General features: G+C 36.9%; 1 protein-coding gene across 3 annotated transcripts in view; it reads right to left on the bottom strand.

The window, feature by feature from the left end:
- Window positions 1-12,185, bottom strand: part of LOC308523039 (coiled-coil domain-containing protein 144A-like) — a 64,796-nt gene that overhangs the window by 20,813 nt on the left and 31,798 nt on the right. For all 3 annotated transcript variants that reach the window (XM_081096700.1, XM_081096701.1, XM_081096702.1), the window contains 2 exons: window positions 10,100-10,260; window positions 1,747-1,924 (listed from right to left, as the gene is read on the bottom strand). In XM_081096700.1, coding sequence (XP_080952826.1) covers window positions 1,747-1,924; window positions 10,100-10,260 — 339 coding nt within the window. The remainder of the gene's footprint in view (window positions 1-1,746; window positions 1,925-10,099; window positions 10,261-12,185) is intronic.

Raw genomic sequence — 12,185 nt, 5'->3', positions numbered from 1 at the left:
GCCTGAACATATAGCTACACCATAGTAAAAGTATAAACCACGCATATAATAGGACAAACTAAATTTCCTAAAATTCCTTTTCCCCCCAATATTATCCCATAGATATTCTACTTTTCTAATACTTTCACAGTCATTTATAAAAACTACCTATACTAATAACTGATAATCAAGCATTTTCCTAAGCACTTCTACGTCCATCATTCAGTTATCACAATCTGGAATGGAGGGGTTAAAAAGATAAGGAAGTTCAGGATTTTCCCCAGGTTTTCAGACTCCACAATTCATGCTCTTGCACCAGTCCATAGTTCCTCTCCAGTGTGGATACAGAAACACAAATGAAGCCTATGTTTCAAAAAACAAATGGTGACTAAGTAAAATTTACAGAGCTCTTTTTAGAAAAACACGAGAACATTTGTCGCTTCAATAACTTTTATTTCTTGTTCATGATGTTTGAAGTAGTATTAAATATGAAATGGGGGGGGGGGAATACACTAAAATACTTAATCAATAAATTACCACTAAATATAGTATATTATAGCTTGCATTCTCTTCAAAAGTCCCTTGTATTAAAATGGGGCTCTGAGTTTAGCACAAATTGTTACTTTTCTCAAAAGCAGAAGAATGACATCTAAAATGTGATCTCTGAACCTGCTATACTTTCCTCCATAACATCACTGGGAGTGAAAACTAACCTCTATATTAATATGTCAAGGAAATGAAATTACTGCCAAAATCTGGAACATCTGTTGTTAGTAGCAATATCTTTGGGATAATGGAAAACACATCAATTCTTATGGAAAATATTAAAAGCCTTTTCTTTGGATGAAGCCATTGTGAATGTCACTACTTGAGACAAAGGTTTTGAATTAACAATATAATTTTATCCAATGGACCCCAAAAGCCCTCTCTCTCTCTCTCTCTCTCTCTCTCTCTCTCTCTCTCTCTCTCTCTTTCTCTCACTGTTTAAATCCTCTATAGTTTCTATATGTAGAGTATTGTTGTTTTTTTAAAATATATACAAACTCACACATACTCACATACTGGTATATTTGAAAATGACTAAATAAACTACCTCAGAATTCATTTTCTTATGAGCTATTTCTATCACTTTTGGTTTGCAAAAGTGTTCAGTCAGAATTCCATCTTGTAATATTCTGGCATTCTGTTCTGGAGAAGGTTGCCTCTGAGTGTAATTTTGCTCTTCTACAACCTAGAGACACATTTCATTTAGTTTTTGGTCTCATTCCATTAAAAAAAAAAAAGTCCAAAGCTTAAGAGCAGTACCTTAAACAAGCTGTGAAAAGAAAGTAGCCTGTTTAAGCACAAGGATCGTTCCTTTCCGTGAAAAACTAAAATTGTAAGTGATTGCTACATTTGTCATAGAGCAAAAATACAGTATTCTGAAATAAAATTTATTTATGAATATTTGACTCGTTCCATCACAGTATAAAGGCAATTTAGCCCATATGTTAACATTTTTCAAGAGCCAGAAATAACACTTATTTTAATGGGTAGGCTCAATTTATTTTCCATTTCTTCATTTAGAAAACATTCACAAGCATCTCTTAGATGCCAAAGATAGTAATAAATTAAGAATAATTTAACTCATAAATGTCACAGTTCCCATTTAGAATGAGAACATCTTTTGGTTTGTTATAAATGTAATAATATACATGGAATGACAGGGATATAAATATTGATGAAGTACTGTTAGAAATAAGAGATTTTTCCCAAAGATAAATTTACCTCATTCTCTCCTATAATCTCCAGTGTGATGGCTTGTGTTCTAATGTTGGTTTCAAGTTGTGGGTTCTTTTCAACTTCTTTAATAGAGTGCTCTTCTTTCTTTCTTAACTGCACCCTATTTTTTTCACATAACAGATCAGCTTTTCGTCTCTTCTCTTTTTCTTCTCTTAAGGTAGATCTGCAGTTAAATATAAGCAAAGATGTAATCAACATAAGACAAACCGTTATATTGTAAGATGTCTTATGTAAACCTCATGGTAATCACAAAGCAAAAACCTCCAGCAGATTCACAAAAGATAAAGAGCAGGAATCAAAGCACACTATGGAAAATCTTCAGTTCACAAAGGAAGGCAGCAAGAGAGGAAGAATGGAACAATGCAACTCCAAAACAGCCAGAAAACAACTAAATAGCATTAGTAAGTCCTTACTTGCCAAAAGTTACTTTGTAAATGGATTGAATTCTCCAATCAAAGGCATAGGATGACTTGGGGCAGTGAACACACAATGCAGTGTATAGATGATGTGTTTGTAGAATTTGCACCTGAAACCTGTATAATTTTGTTAACCAGAGGCACCTCAATAAATTCAATAAAATGAAAAAAAAGTAGAGAATGTCTTGATGGATTATAATAAGACCTAACTATATGGTGGCTACAGGAGACGCAATTCATGCATTTTCTTAATTTTTTAAACCCTCACCTGAGGATATGCTCATTGGTCTTAGAAAGAGGGGAATGGAAAGAGAGACAGACAAACAGGCAGACAGACAGGGAAACATCAATGTGAGAGAGAACATCGATTGGTTGCCTCCCATTCATACCCAAACCAGAGATCAAACCCACAACCTAGGTATATGCCTTGACTGGGAATCAAACTAATAAACTTTTAGTATAAGGGATGGTGCTCCAATCAACTGAGCCACACAGGCCAGGGCTCAATTCATTCTTAAGACACTTAAAAGCTCAGTGTGAAGAGATGGAAATGTTAAACTTGAACCAAACATTAGACCAATGGATATAACAAATATTTAGAGAACAGTCATACATCTTTTTATCACCGCTTGTAAGAGATAGCTGCATTCCCATGTTCACTGCAGCATTATTCACAATAGCCAAGATATATAAACTAAGTGTTCACCAATAAATGAACGGATAAGAGGATGTGGTATGTATGTATGTCTGTTTGTATGTATATGTGTGTGTATTAAGTATGTGACTGCACTTGTATGTGTATGTTTATATAGTAAACTAGAGGCCTGGTGCACAAAATTCATGCATGGGGGTAGGTGGGATTCCCCTCAGCCCAGCCTGCACCCTCTCCAATCCGGGACCCCTTGGGGAAAAATCCCTCCCTGAGATTGGGCCTAAACCAGCAGTTGGACATCCCTCTCACAATCCTGGACCTCTGGCTTCTAACCACTTGCCTGACTGCTTGCCTGGTTGCACCTAACTGCTGCCCCCGCACTGGACTGATTGCCCCTCACTGCCTCTGTGTGCTTGCCTGATCACCCCTAACTTTCCCTCCTGCTGGCCTGGTCACCGCTAACTGCCCCTGCTGCTGACCATGTCACCCCCCGACTTACCACCTTCCTGCCAGCCTGGTCACCCCCAACTGCCCCCCGTCACTGGCATAGTTGCCCCTCACTGACCCGCCTGCCGGCCTGATTGCCCCCAACTGCAAACTCCTGCTGGCCTTGTCACCCCCAACTGCCCCCACTGCTGGCCTGGTCACTCCTAACTGGCCCCCTTGCCAGCCTGGTCACCCCTTATGGCCCCTCCACCAGCCTGGTTACCCCACACAGCCTGCTGTTCAGTCATTTGGTCATTCCTCACTAACCCCCCTGCCAGCCTGGCCGTAGACAGCCATCTTGTGAGGGTGTGAGGTTTAATTTGCATATTACTACTTTATTATATATGATGTGTGTACAGACACACATATATATGTACACACACACACACAGGAATTTTGCCAGGGAAAAGAGAACGAAGGAAATCTTACTGGTAGGGGAAAAAATAGAATAGTAGAGACTAGCTATAGTTATAACAAATATTAATCATGCTCTGTTAACCATGATTGTTTTGTTCTGATTAAAGAAATCATACCCTCATCTGGCTGGGAGTTCCCCCCAGTCCCTTTGCACTTGGAAGTTAACCTGGAAATGTGGGCCATCCTCCTTAACTACCTGTATCATGGAAAGATTAACAACCTTATTGATGAAACAATGGAGTCCCAGCCTTCATTGGTGTAATCTTTACCATTATACCCATTTTTATTCCTTTTGCCTATTTCCCCATGCCTGTAATACCCATTTCTGTTGCATTTGGATCATACCCATTCTTATTTCTTCTGCCTACTTCCCCATGTAATCTTTGTCTTTCTACCCCATATAAGCAGCTGGCGTATGGTGTGGGGGTGCAAAATAGATTTTCTTGGATAACCTGCTGCTCTTTCATATTGCCAGCATTATTTAAGTAAATGTCATGTATGTTCATATAGGATTCAACCCTGTCTGATGTACAGCATGGTGATTATAGTGAACAATACTGTATTATATATTTGAAAGTTGCTAAGGGAGTAGATCTAAATGTTCTCACCACAAAGAAAGAATTGGTAACTATGTGATGTAATGGAAATGCGAACAAAGAATCTTAAGGTAATCATTTAAGAACATAAAAGTGCATGGAATAAACACACTGTATCCCTTCAAAATATACAGGTTTACGTGTGAATTATAGCTCAATAAAACAGGGGAAAAATTAGAAAAAAATAAAATATCTGCATGTCATTATATATATAGTTAGAAAATGGTAATAACCCAATTAGTTATGATTTTCTTTGAAAATGAAATTATTTGGTAACTTTTTCATCTAATCTTAAATGAAAAGCTAAATTTACCAACAGGAAAGTATAATTACTTTTTTATGGAATCAATTCATGCATAAGAATATCATGATTATATACATCCACAAAGTACAAAAATGCCTGGCTGGGTGGCTCAGTTGATTGGAGCATCATCTTATACACCAAAAGTTGCCATTTTGATTCCCTATCAAGGCACATACCTGGGTTTCAGGTTTAATTCCTGGATGGGAAGCATACCAGGAGGCAACCAATTGATGTTTCTCCCTCATATCTCTCTCTCTCTCTCTCTCTCTCTCTCTCTCTCTCTCTCTCTCTCTCTCTCTCTTTCTATCTCTATCTGAAATCATTAAGAATATATCCTTGGGTGAGGATTAAAATAAAATTATAATCTATATATAGCTATACAAATCACTCTCCTGGTTAAAACTAAATATTTAAACACTAAACATCAATGTTGAGCATCAACCCATGAACCAAGAGGTCACCAGATCAATTCAAAGTCAGGGCACACGCAGGGTTACTGGCTTGATCCTTGGTAATGAGCATGCATGAGGCCGCTGATTGATGATTCTCTCTCATAACCGATGTTTCTATCTCTCTCTCCCTTTCCCTTCCTCTCTTTCTAAAATTAATAAAAACACATTTAAGAGGATCTTCTTGAGAGCAATTATTTAACAATTCCTCTTGACCCAAACTTCAAAAATAAGTCTCTAATTATTGAATATGAAATATTGAACATAGCTGATGGAAGAGCACCTACCCAGATTTTGGGTTCAATCTCCAGTTGGGAGGCCTGTGGGACTCATGTCCTTTGAGTGAAACAGGCAATTAGAAGGTATTGGCCAGAGAAACAATACAATCTGACTTACCTTTTAATAGGTCCAACTGTGTTTAGATTGAACAAAAGACTAGAATTGATGGAAAGAAAATAAATAAAAATAAAAGGGAGGGAGAGAGGCAGGGACGGAGGGAGGGAAAAAGGAAGGAAGGAAGGAAGGAAATCAATTAATTGACTACTAAGCTAATCTAGATAGCAGACGGTAGTGACCTGACCTGGAAGATGTGATTGCATTCTGGATATACAGTAAACTCTGGATTTTTGTGGACCTTGAATTAACAGACTTCAGATTTAACAGATAAAACTTCTGGTCTGTATGTCATATGTGAAAATTAACACCTCATTAAATTAAAATGCTTTTAACCAAGATTTGCTTATAGTTAAATTAACAGATTTATTTTTTTGGTGATTAACTCACAGTTATTTTTGACAAATTTTATCAAATAGGCCATATGTTGTAAAACCACTGTAGTAATTTCACCACTTATCTACAACTATACTCTGCATATTTAAATCCAAGAATCACCGTTCCTAAACAATGTTTGGCAAATGATTAGGACATGATTACACCACATGGCACCTAGGAATTGGTTCTGTTGGCAAGTGGAGTGACTTTCTTTAGAAGTGTTAACATATGCCGGCCAATTCCCATGTGCACTGAGCCGCGCCCCAGTTGTGTGCATTTGTTTACTCTCGGTGACTGGAGGATGCACACATTACTAGATCCATTCAGTATAAAGTTAAAATTATGTATGTACCTTAAAACACATCACTCCAACCTTAACCTTTAAAGATAATTCTGGCAACCAAATGAATATATTGCAAAAAATTTTTAGAGGAAGTAGTGCTTGTATTGCAGAATGAAGGTAATGATGAACATATAAGAAGACAGTATATCTTACAAAACTTACCATTTTAAAGAGTTACTGTTTAAAATCAGCAATTTTGCTGCAGCATGAAAAGAAGTGCAAACATTAGAAACTGGTTGGAAGAATTTACTTGACAATGAAGGGAGACTTGCATTTAGAAGGTGTAGAGGTTACCGATTACTGTGGGACAACACAGAATATTGGTGGGCAAGTAGCTGAGGAAGATGTTTTACAGTGGTTAGAAGAAGATGAAGGTGACCCTGGGTACCACACTGGCTGAAAGTGAAATAGCAGATGAGCTGATGACCTGGGAAGATGAGGGTAGAAGTGAAGATAAGGAGGAAGAAGAAAGAACATGCCCCAAACATAAAGTTATCAGTGCTTGGATCTCATCTCCACGATCTAATAACATTTATTGACAATTCATCGGATAATAAAATTCAACTTCATTTACCCATTTTCAAAATATTAGGGAGTTAATAATAAAAATAGCAGACTTCAAACGTTCAAGCTAGATCGTTTTTTTCAAAGCAGGATTACCTAAAGCAAGCCCCTCAGAATCAAATATTAAAGTGACACCTCAACAGGAGTGTCTGTATATATCATTATCCAAAGATGATTAAATAGGAAAACTTTTTTCCTGTTCTTATAAAATTTAAATTTTGTTTTGTTTTTAGAACATTGCTCATTTGTTTAGTTAAATATAATTAAAATGTATTTTCTGTGAAATGGTTATTTCCATTTAGATTCCATACTTATTACACAGTCTCAAAACTATGGTGAATATATAAGCAATAATGTGTTTGGAAAACTCTTCTTTGAAATGAAACTTTTCATATCTACTTAATTTTAATTATACAAATGTGTCTATATATGTAAAAACAGGTAAACTAATTTGTCAATTTTTTCACATACACACTCAGAAAACCTACTTTATTATATATAACTGATTTTCATCTTTAAAGCACACCCCTTGCCTGAATGAGTCCCTTATATCCAGGTTCCACTGTATTTTGAAAGTAATCTGACAAGATTTGCTGACACAATAGATGTGAGGTTTAAGACAAAGAGAAAGACAGGCTGACACCAAGTTTTTGTCAGAGCAATTGGAAGAGCTGTTATTTACTCAAATAGGAAAGACCACGTGAAGGGTAGATGTGAGAAAGACTATCAGTAGATCAAATTTGGAGATCTTAAGTCTGCAACACCCAATAGCGATATGAGAGAGAGAGAGAGAGAGAGAGAGAGAGAGAGAGAGAGAGAGAGAGAGATCAAGTTCTAGCTGGTTTGGCTCCATGGATAGAGAGTTGGCCTGCGGACTGAGGGGTCCCAAGTTCAATTCCAGTCAAGGGCACATGCCCAGGTTCTGAGCTCAATCCCCAATAGGGTATGTGCAGGAGGCAGCCTATCAGTGATTCTCTCTCATCATTGATATTTCTCTCTCTCTCTCTCAACCTCTCCTTTCCTCTCTGAAATCAATATATATATATATATATATATATATATATATATATATATATATTTTAAAAAGAGTTATTAAGCAGGCAGTTTGATATATAGGTCTGGCATTAAGGAGAGAGATCTTGGCTGGGAATATACATTTGAAGATCATTCGTATATACAAGGTAGTAAAAGTCAATTTTGGTAGGAAAAAAAGACCAAGGACTGAATCCCGGGACACCTGATTGTGTAAAAGGTGGGATACGAGGAGAAACCAAACAGACTAAGATGGACAGGCTAGGCAGGCAAGGGGGAAACTAGGTGAGTGTGTTCTCACCCTCTGAAAACTCAAAGTCCTAAAAGCCAAATGAAAACAAAGTTTTCCATGGGGTCAGATATTGCTGATAGGTTATGTAAAGCCAGGTCTAAAACATGATGTCTAGATTTATTAGAGGGAAAACAAGTACTAATCTTGAGAAAAACCATTTTGGAGATGAGTTAGGACTAAAAATTACTAGAGTGGCCTCAACAGTGCATGGAAGGGAAATTAGAATCAGTGAGTATAGATAGTGCTTTTAAGGACTTTATACTAAATGGCATGACCTTGGATGATCTCATCTTCATGTTTACCTGTAGCTTTCAATCCCTTCATAATGATCATAAAGTATTTTTGTAATACTTAAGTGTTTTTTCATTACATACCTGTAATATTACATGGTTTAAAACATGCCAGACTAGGTGTTACATAACAAATTCACAAATTATACAACTAAGAGACCCCATGAAATTTTTCTAGTTCTATAAGATTACATAATCTGATGGTGATGTTTCTCATGCTTACAAAGATGACAGAAGGATTTCTTGCTAGATGAAAATCATCCAATCCTAGAATATGTGACACTACTTAAATGTACAAAGCACACTGTAATTAGTCATATTAAAATTGTGTAATAGAAATAAAGGGGGAAACATGCAGGTAATATTCTTACTTTATAAACTGAATTTTTGTCAATTGTGTTGAAAAATTGTGTGTGGTGCATACTGAAATGTATTCTCCTTAAAAATGAAGGATAAAGGCACGCGTGCAGGGTACTTTTCAAACAGAAGATTCACTACATTAGGAGCACCTTGGTTTACATTGCAAAGGTCAACAAATGAACGCCTGCAGGCCAAATCCAGCCCAGAGCCTGTTTTTGTCAATAAAGATTTGTTGGAACACAGCCACACCCACTCCTTTACCTAGTGTCTATGATTAACTTCAGAGACCCCATAGTTCACGAAGCCCACAACACTAACTTAACTATCTGGCACTTTAGAGAAAAGCTCTGTCAGCCCCTCACTTAGCAGATTAATCCCCTGATGTGTTTTAATAGGTTTTTCACAATATGCTGAAGTTTTTATGTAAGATATGGAATAAATTGCCTTGTGAAATCCCTCAGCTTTCAGATTAATTTGAGTGCCCAATATTAGGAATAAAACACAAATATCTAGTAACCAGCAACTTAGGTGGAAACAAAGTAGAGTGACAGTGTAGCATATAACTTCCTTTTATAACTGAACGGATATTAAAAATATTGTCACAAAATTTGCTTAGAACATGACATTAAACCCAATGCTTTAAGTACAAGTACATTGTGAAACAATTAGTATACTGTAGACCAGAACTACCCCCATTTTTCCAGTGGCTGCATACCACATTATTTTATGTGTATAATAATGTATTACCTTATAGATAGGTATTTACACTACCTACAATTTTTTGTAAGCAATGCTATAATAAATATTCTTATACATATGTATATATGTAACATTTGTATTAGTATCCTTAATGCATAAACGTATATTATATATCCTTAACATTTGCCATTATATATACATCTATATTACCTATAATGACCTACTTTATGTTTTATATACATAATAATATATAATTGATGTCCTTAGAATTTGTACATGTGTGTATATCCAAGTCATGTCTTCTTGTAGGATCTAGTTCTGGAAGTGAAGCTATTGGGATAAAGGAATGACATACTTGAAATTCCAAAATTCACTCAATTATCCTAGAAAAAGGTGTGCCAATGTCAGGTACCAGTAGTGCGCGGGAGCGCCTTTTCCTCTCATGTGCCAGTTCTGGTTGTTATTTTTTAAATAAAATATTTATCATTTTAAATTTAAAAAATGGTATCTTATTGTTTGTTGATTTACATTTTTTCTGATTACCAGGCAAGGATCAATCTCCCTAGTAAAAATATAAAATTTGTTAATCATGAATATTTGCACAAATTGGAATTTGTTTTATAGGAAAAGAGTAATTACCTATTATTAAATACTGCTGTAGGCTTACCTATCAGAATCTTTGCTCCCCATAACAGGAAGCTGCTGCTTATCAGTTTGTTCAACTTTGTTTTTCTGACTCCTTCCATCACTGTCATCAGCAGCAGCATTATACATGTTTCCTGACACTTTCCTTTCACTGCTTTTCTGCTTCTTTTTTTCTTCTTCAGCCTTTGATGAAAGTTTGATATTAAGGATATTGTTACTACCTTATTCATTAAAAATACTGTGTTTTCTTTAATTTTATCGTTTGGCTTTTAGTTTAATTGCCATGACTTTAATAATAAAAATATTTTAAGAATAAAAATAATCAATAAGAATATTTTGTGTGTTTATTTTTATCATTAGAGGTCATTGAAATTGTTGAAAATTCTGCTTCATTTCTGTTTCAGTAAAGAAGCAGAATTTTCCAAAAGTTTTAAAAGAGCTGTCTTAATTTTGTGCACCGATTCACATCACACCCACACTTTGTTACCTTACCTACCCCACCCCATTTATCTAGCAGAGACAGAGAAGTAAAAGGACAAAAAATGCAAAATGTGTCCTCCTCTGTCTTTCCCACCTGGGTCTTGCATTACCCACCAGACTTAACGAATGTGACATTGTGCGTCAGTAACAAATAGGAAGCTATCCTCATTCTGCAGGAAGCTATTCCTTCCCCTCTTGCCTTTTACAATTATTTTTTCTTTAAGATCTTTGAGGGCATCAAAAAAGTGGTGGTATTCATAAAATATATGAACCACAGTTTACCACAGCACTGGAGTAGAGTGAAACCAATGGATTGTTGGTTAATGTATAATTCTGGAAAATGAGTAATGCTCCCCTAACGTTACATACAATCACTATAAAATCTTATAGCTAGAGGACATAGAAGTCGTTATCTACTTACTTTAGCCCATATTTACTGATAACGGAAATCAAGGTTTAATGATCTGTCCAAAGTTTCTAAAGATGCATTACCTACCTTTTATGGCACCAAAAGAAGAGATATCTTGTATAATAAAAACCTAATGCTAAGTGTCTGGTCATCTGGTTGGATATTCAACCAATCAAAGTGAAATATGCTAATGATATGCTAAGGCCATGCAACCGCTGTCTATGACGTTCATTGACCACCAGGGGGCAGACAGTTGACCAGTTGACCAGTCTCTATGACATGCACTGACCACAGTAGGCAGATGTTCTGACCGGTAGGTTAGGTTGCTGCTGGGGTCCGGCCATTGGGACTGAGCGAGATGGGCCGGGCATACCCTGGAGCCCTCCCACAGTTCCTCCCTAGCTGGCCAACCTCCTGTGTCCCTTCCCGGCCTCAGTCATGACCCAGTGGGGTCCCTTGGCCTGGCCTGCACCCTCTCGCAATCTGGGACCCCTCAGAGTATAATGGAGAGCCGATTTCAACCCAATCCCGCAGGCCAGGCCGAGGGACCCACTAGTGCACGGATTTGTGCACTGGGGCCTCTCATAATTCTATAATGCTGAATCAGATAAATAAACAAAAAATTTTATTAAATTAACCAGGTAAAATAAGTATGACTTTTGAAAAGTAATTTAATGCCTTAATGTAATGAGAAGGCTCATCCACTTTTTCTTATAAAGGAGCATAATGTCTCAATTTTTTTTCCATCTCAAAGCTCAGGTTCTCTTTTAGAGACAAATATTGAGTTTATGGCAAATAACTTATGTGACCTATATGATACATACATGTCAAAATGATAATTGCCATGCTTTTATTTTTGGAAGGTATTCTACATTTCTATATTTTTAATCTTTCAATTACATTTCACATTCAACATTTTTGTATTAGTTTCAGTTGTGCCGCATAGTGGTTAGACAATCAGATACTTCACAAAGTGATCCTCCTGATATTCCAAGTGCCCACCTGGCAGCATACATACTTATTACAATACTAGAGGCCCAGTGCATGAAATTCATGCACAGGGGGGTGGGTAACCTCAGCCCAGCCTGCACCCTCTCCAATCTGGGACCCCTCAGGGGATGTCCTAAACTGGCAGTCGAACCTCCCTTTCACAATCCGGGACCGCTGGCTCCCAACTGCTCGCCAGCCTGCCCGTCTGATTGCCCCTAACCACTTCTGC

This window comes from Myotis nattereri (genome assembly GCF_964212035.1).
Source record: "Myotis nattereri genome assembly, chromosome: 1".
NCBI classification, from domain to species: Eukaryota; Metazoa; Chordata; class Mammalia; order Chiroptera; family Vespertilionidae; genus Myotis; species Myotis nattereri.
Note: the sequence above shows the minus strand (reverse complement) of the source record. Positions and strands in the feature narration are given on the sequence as shown.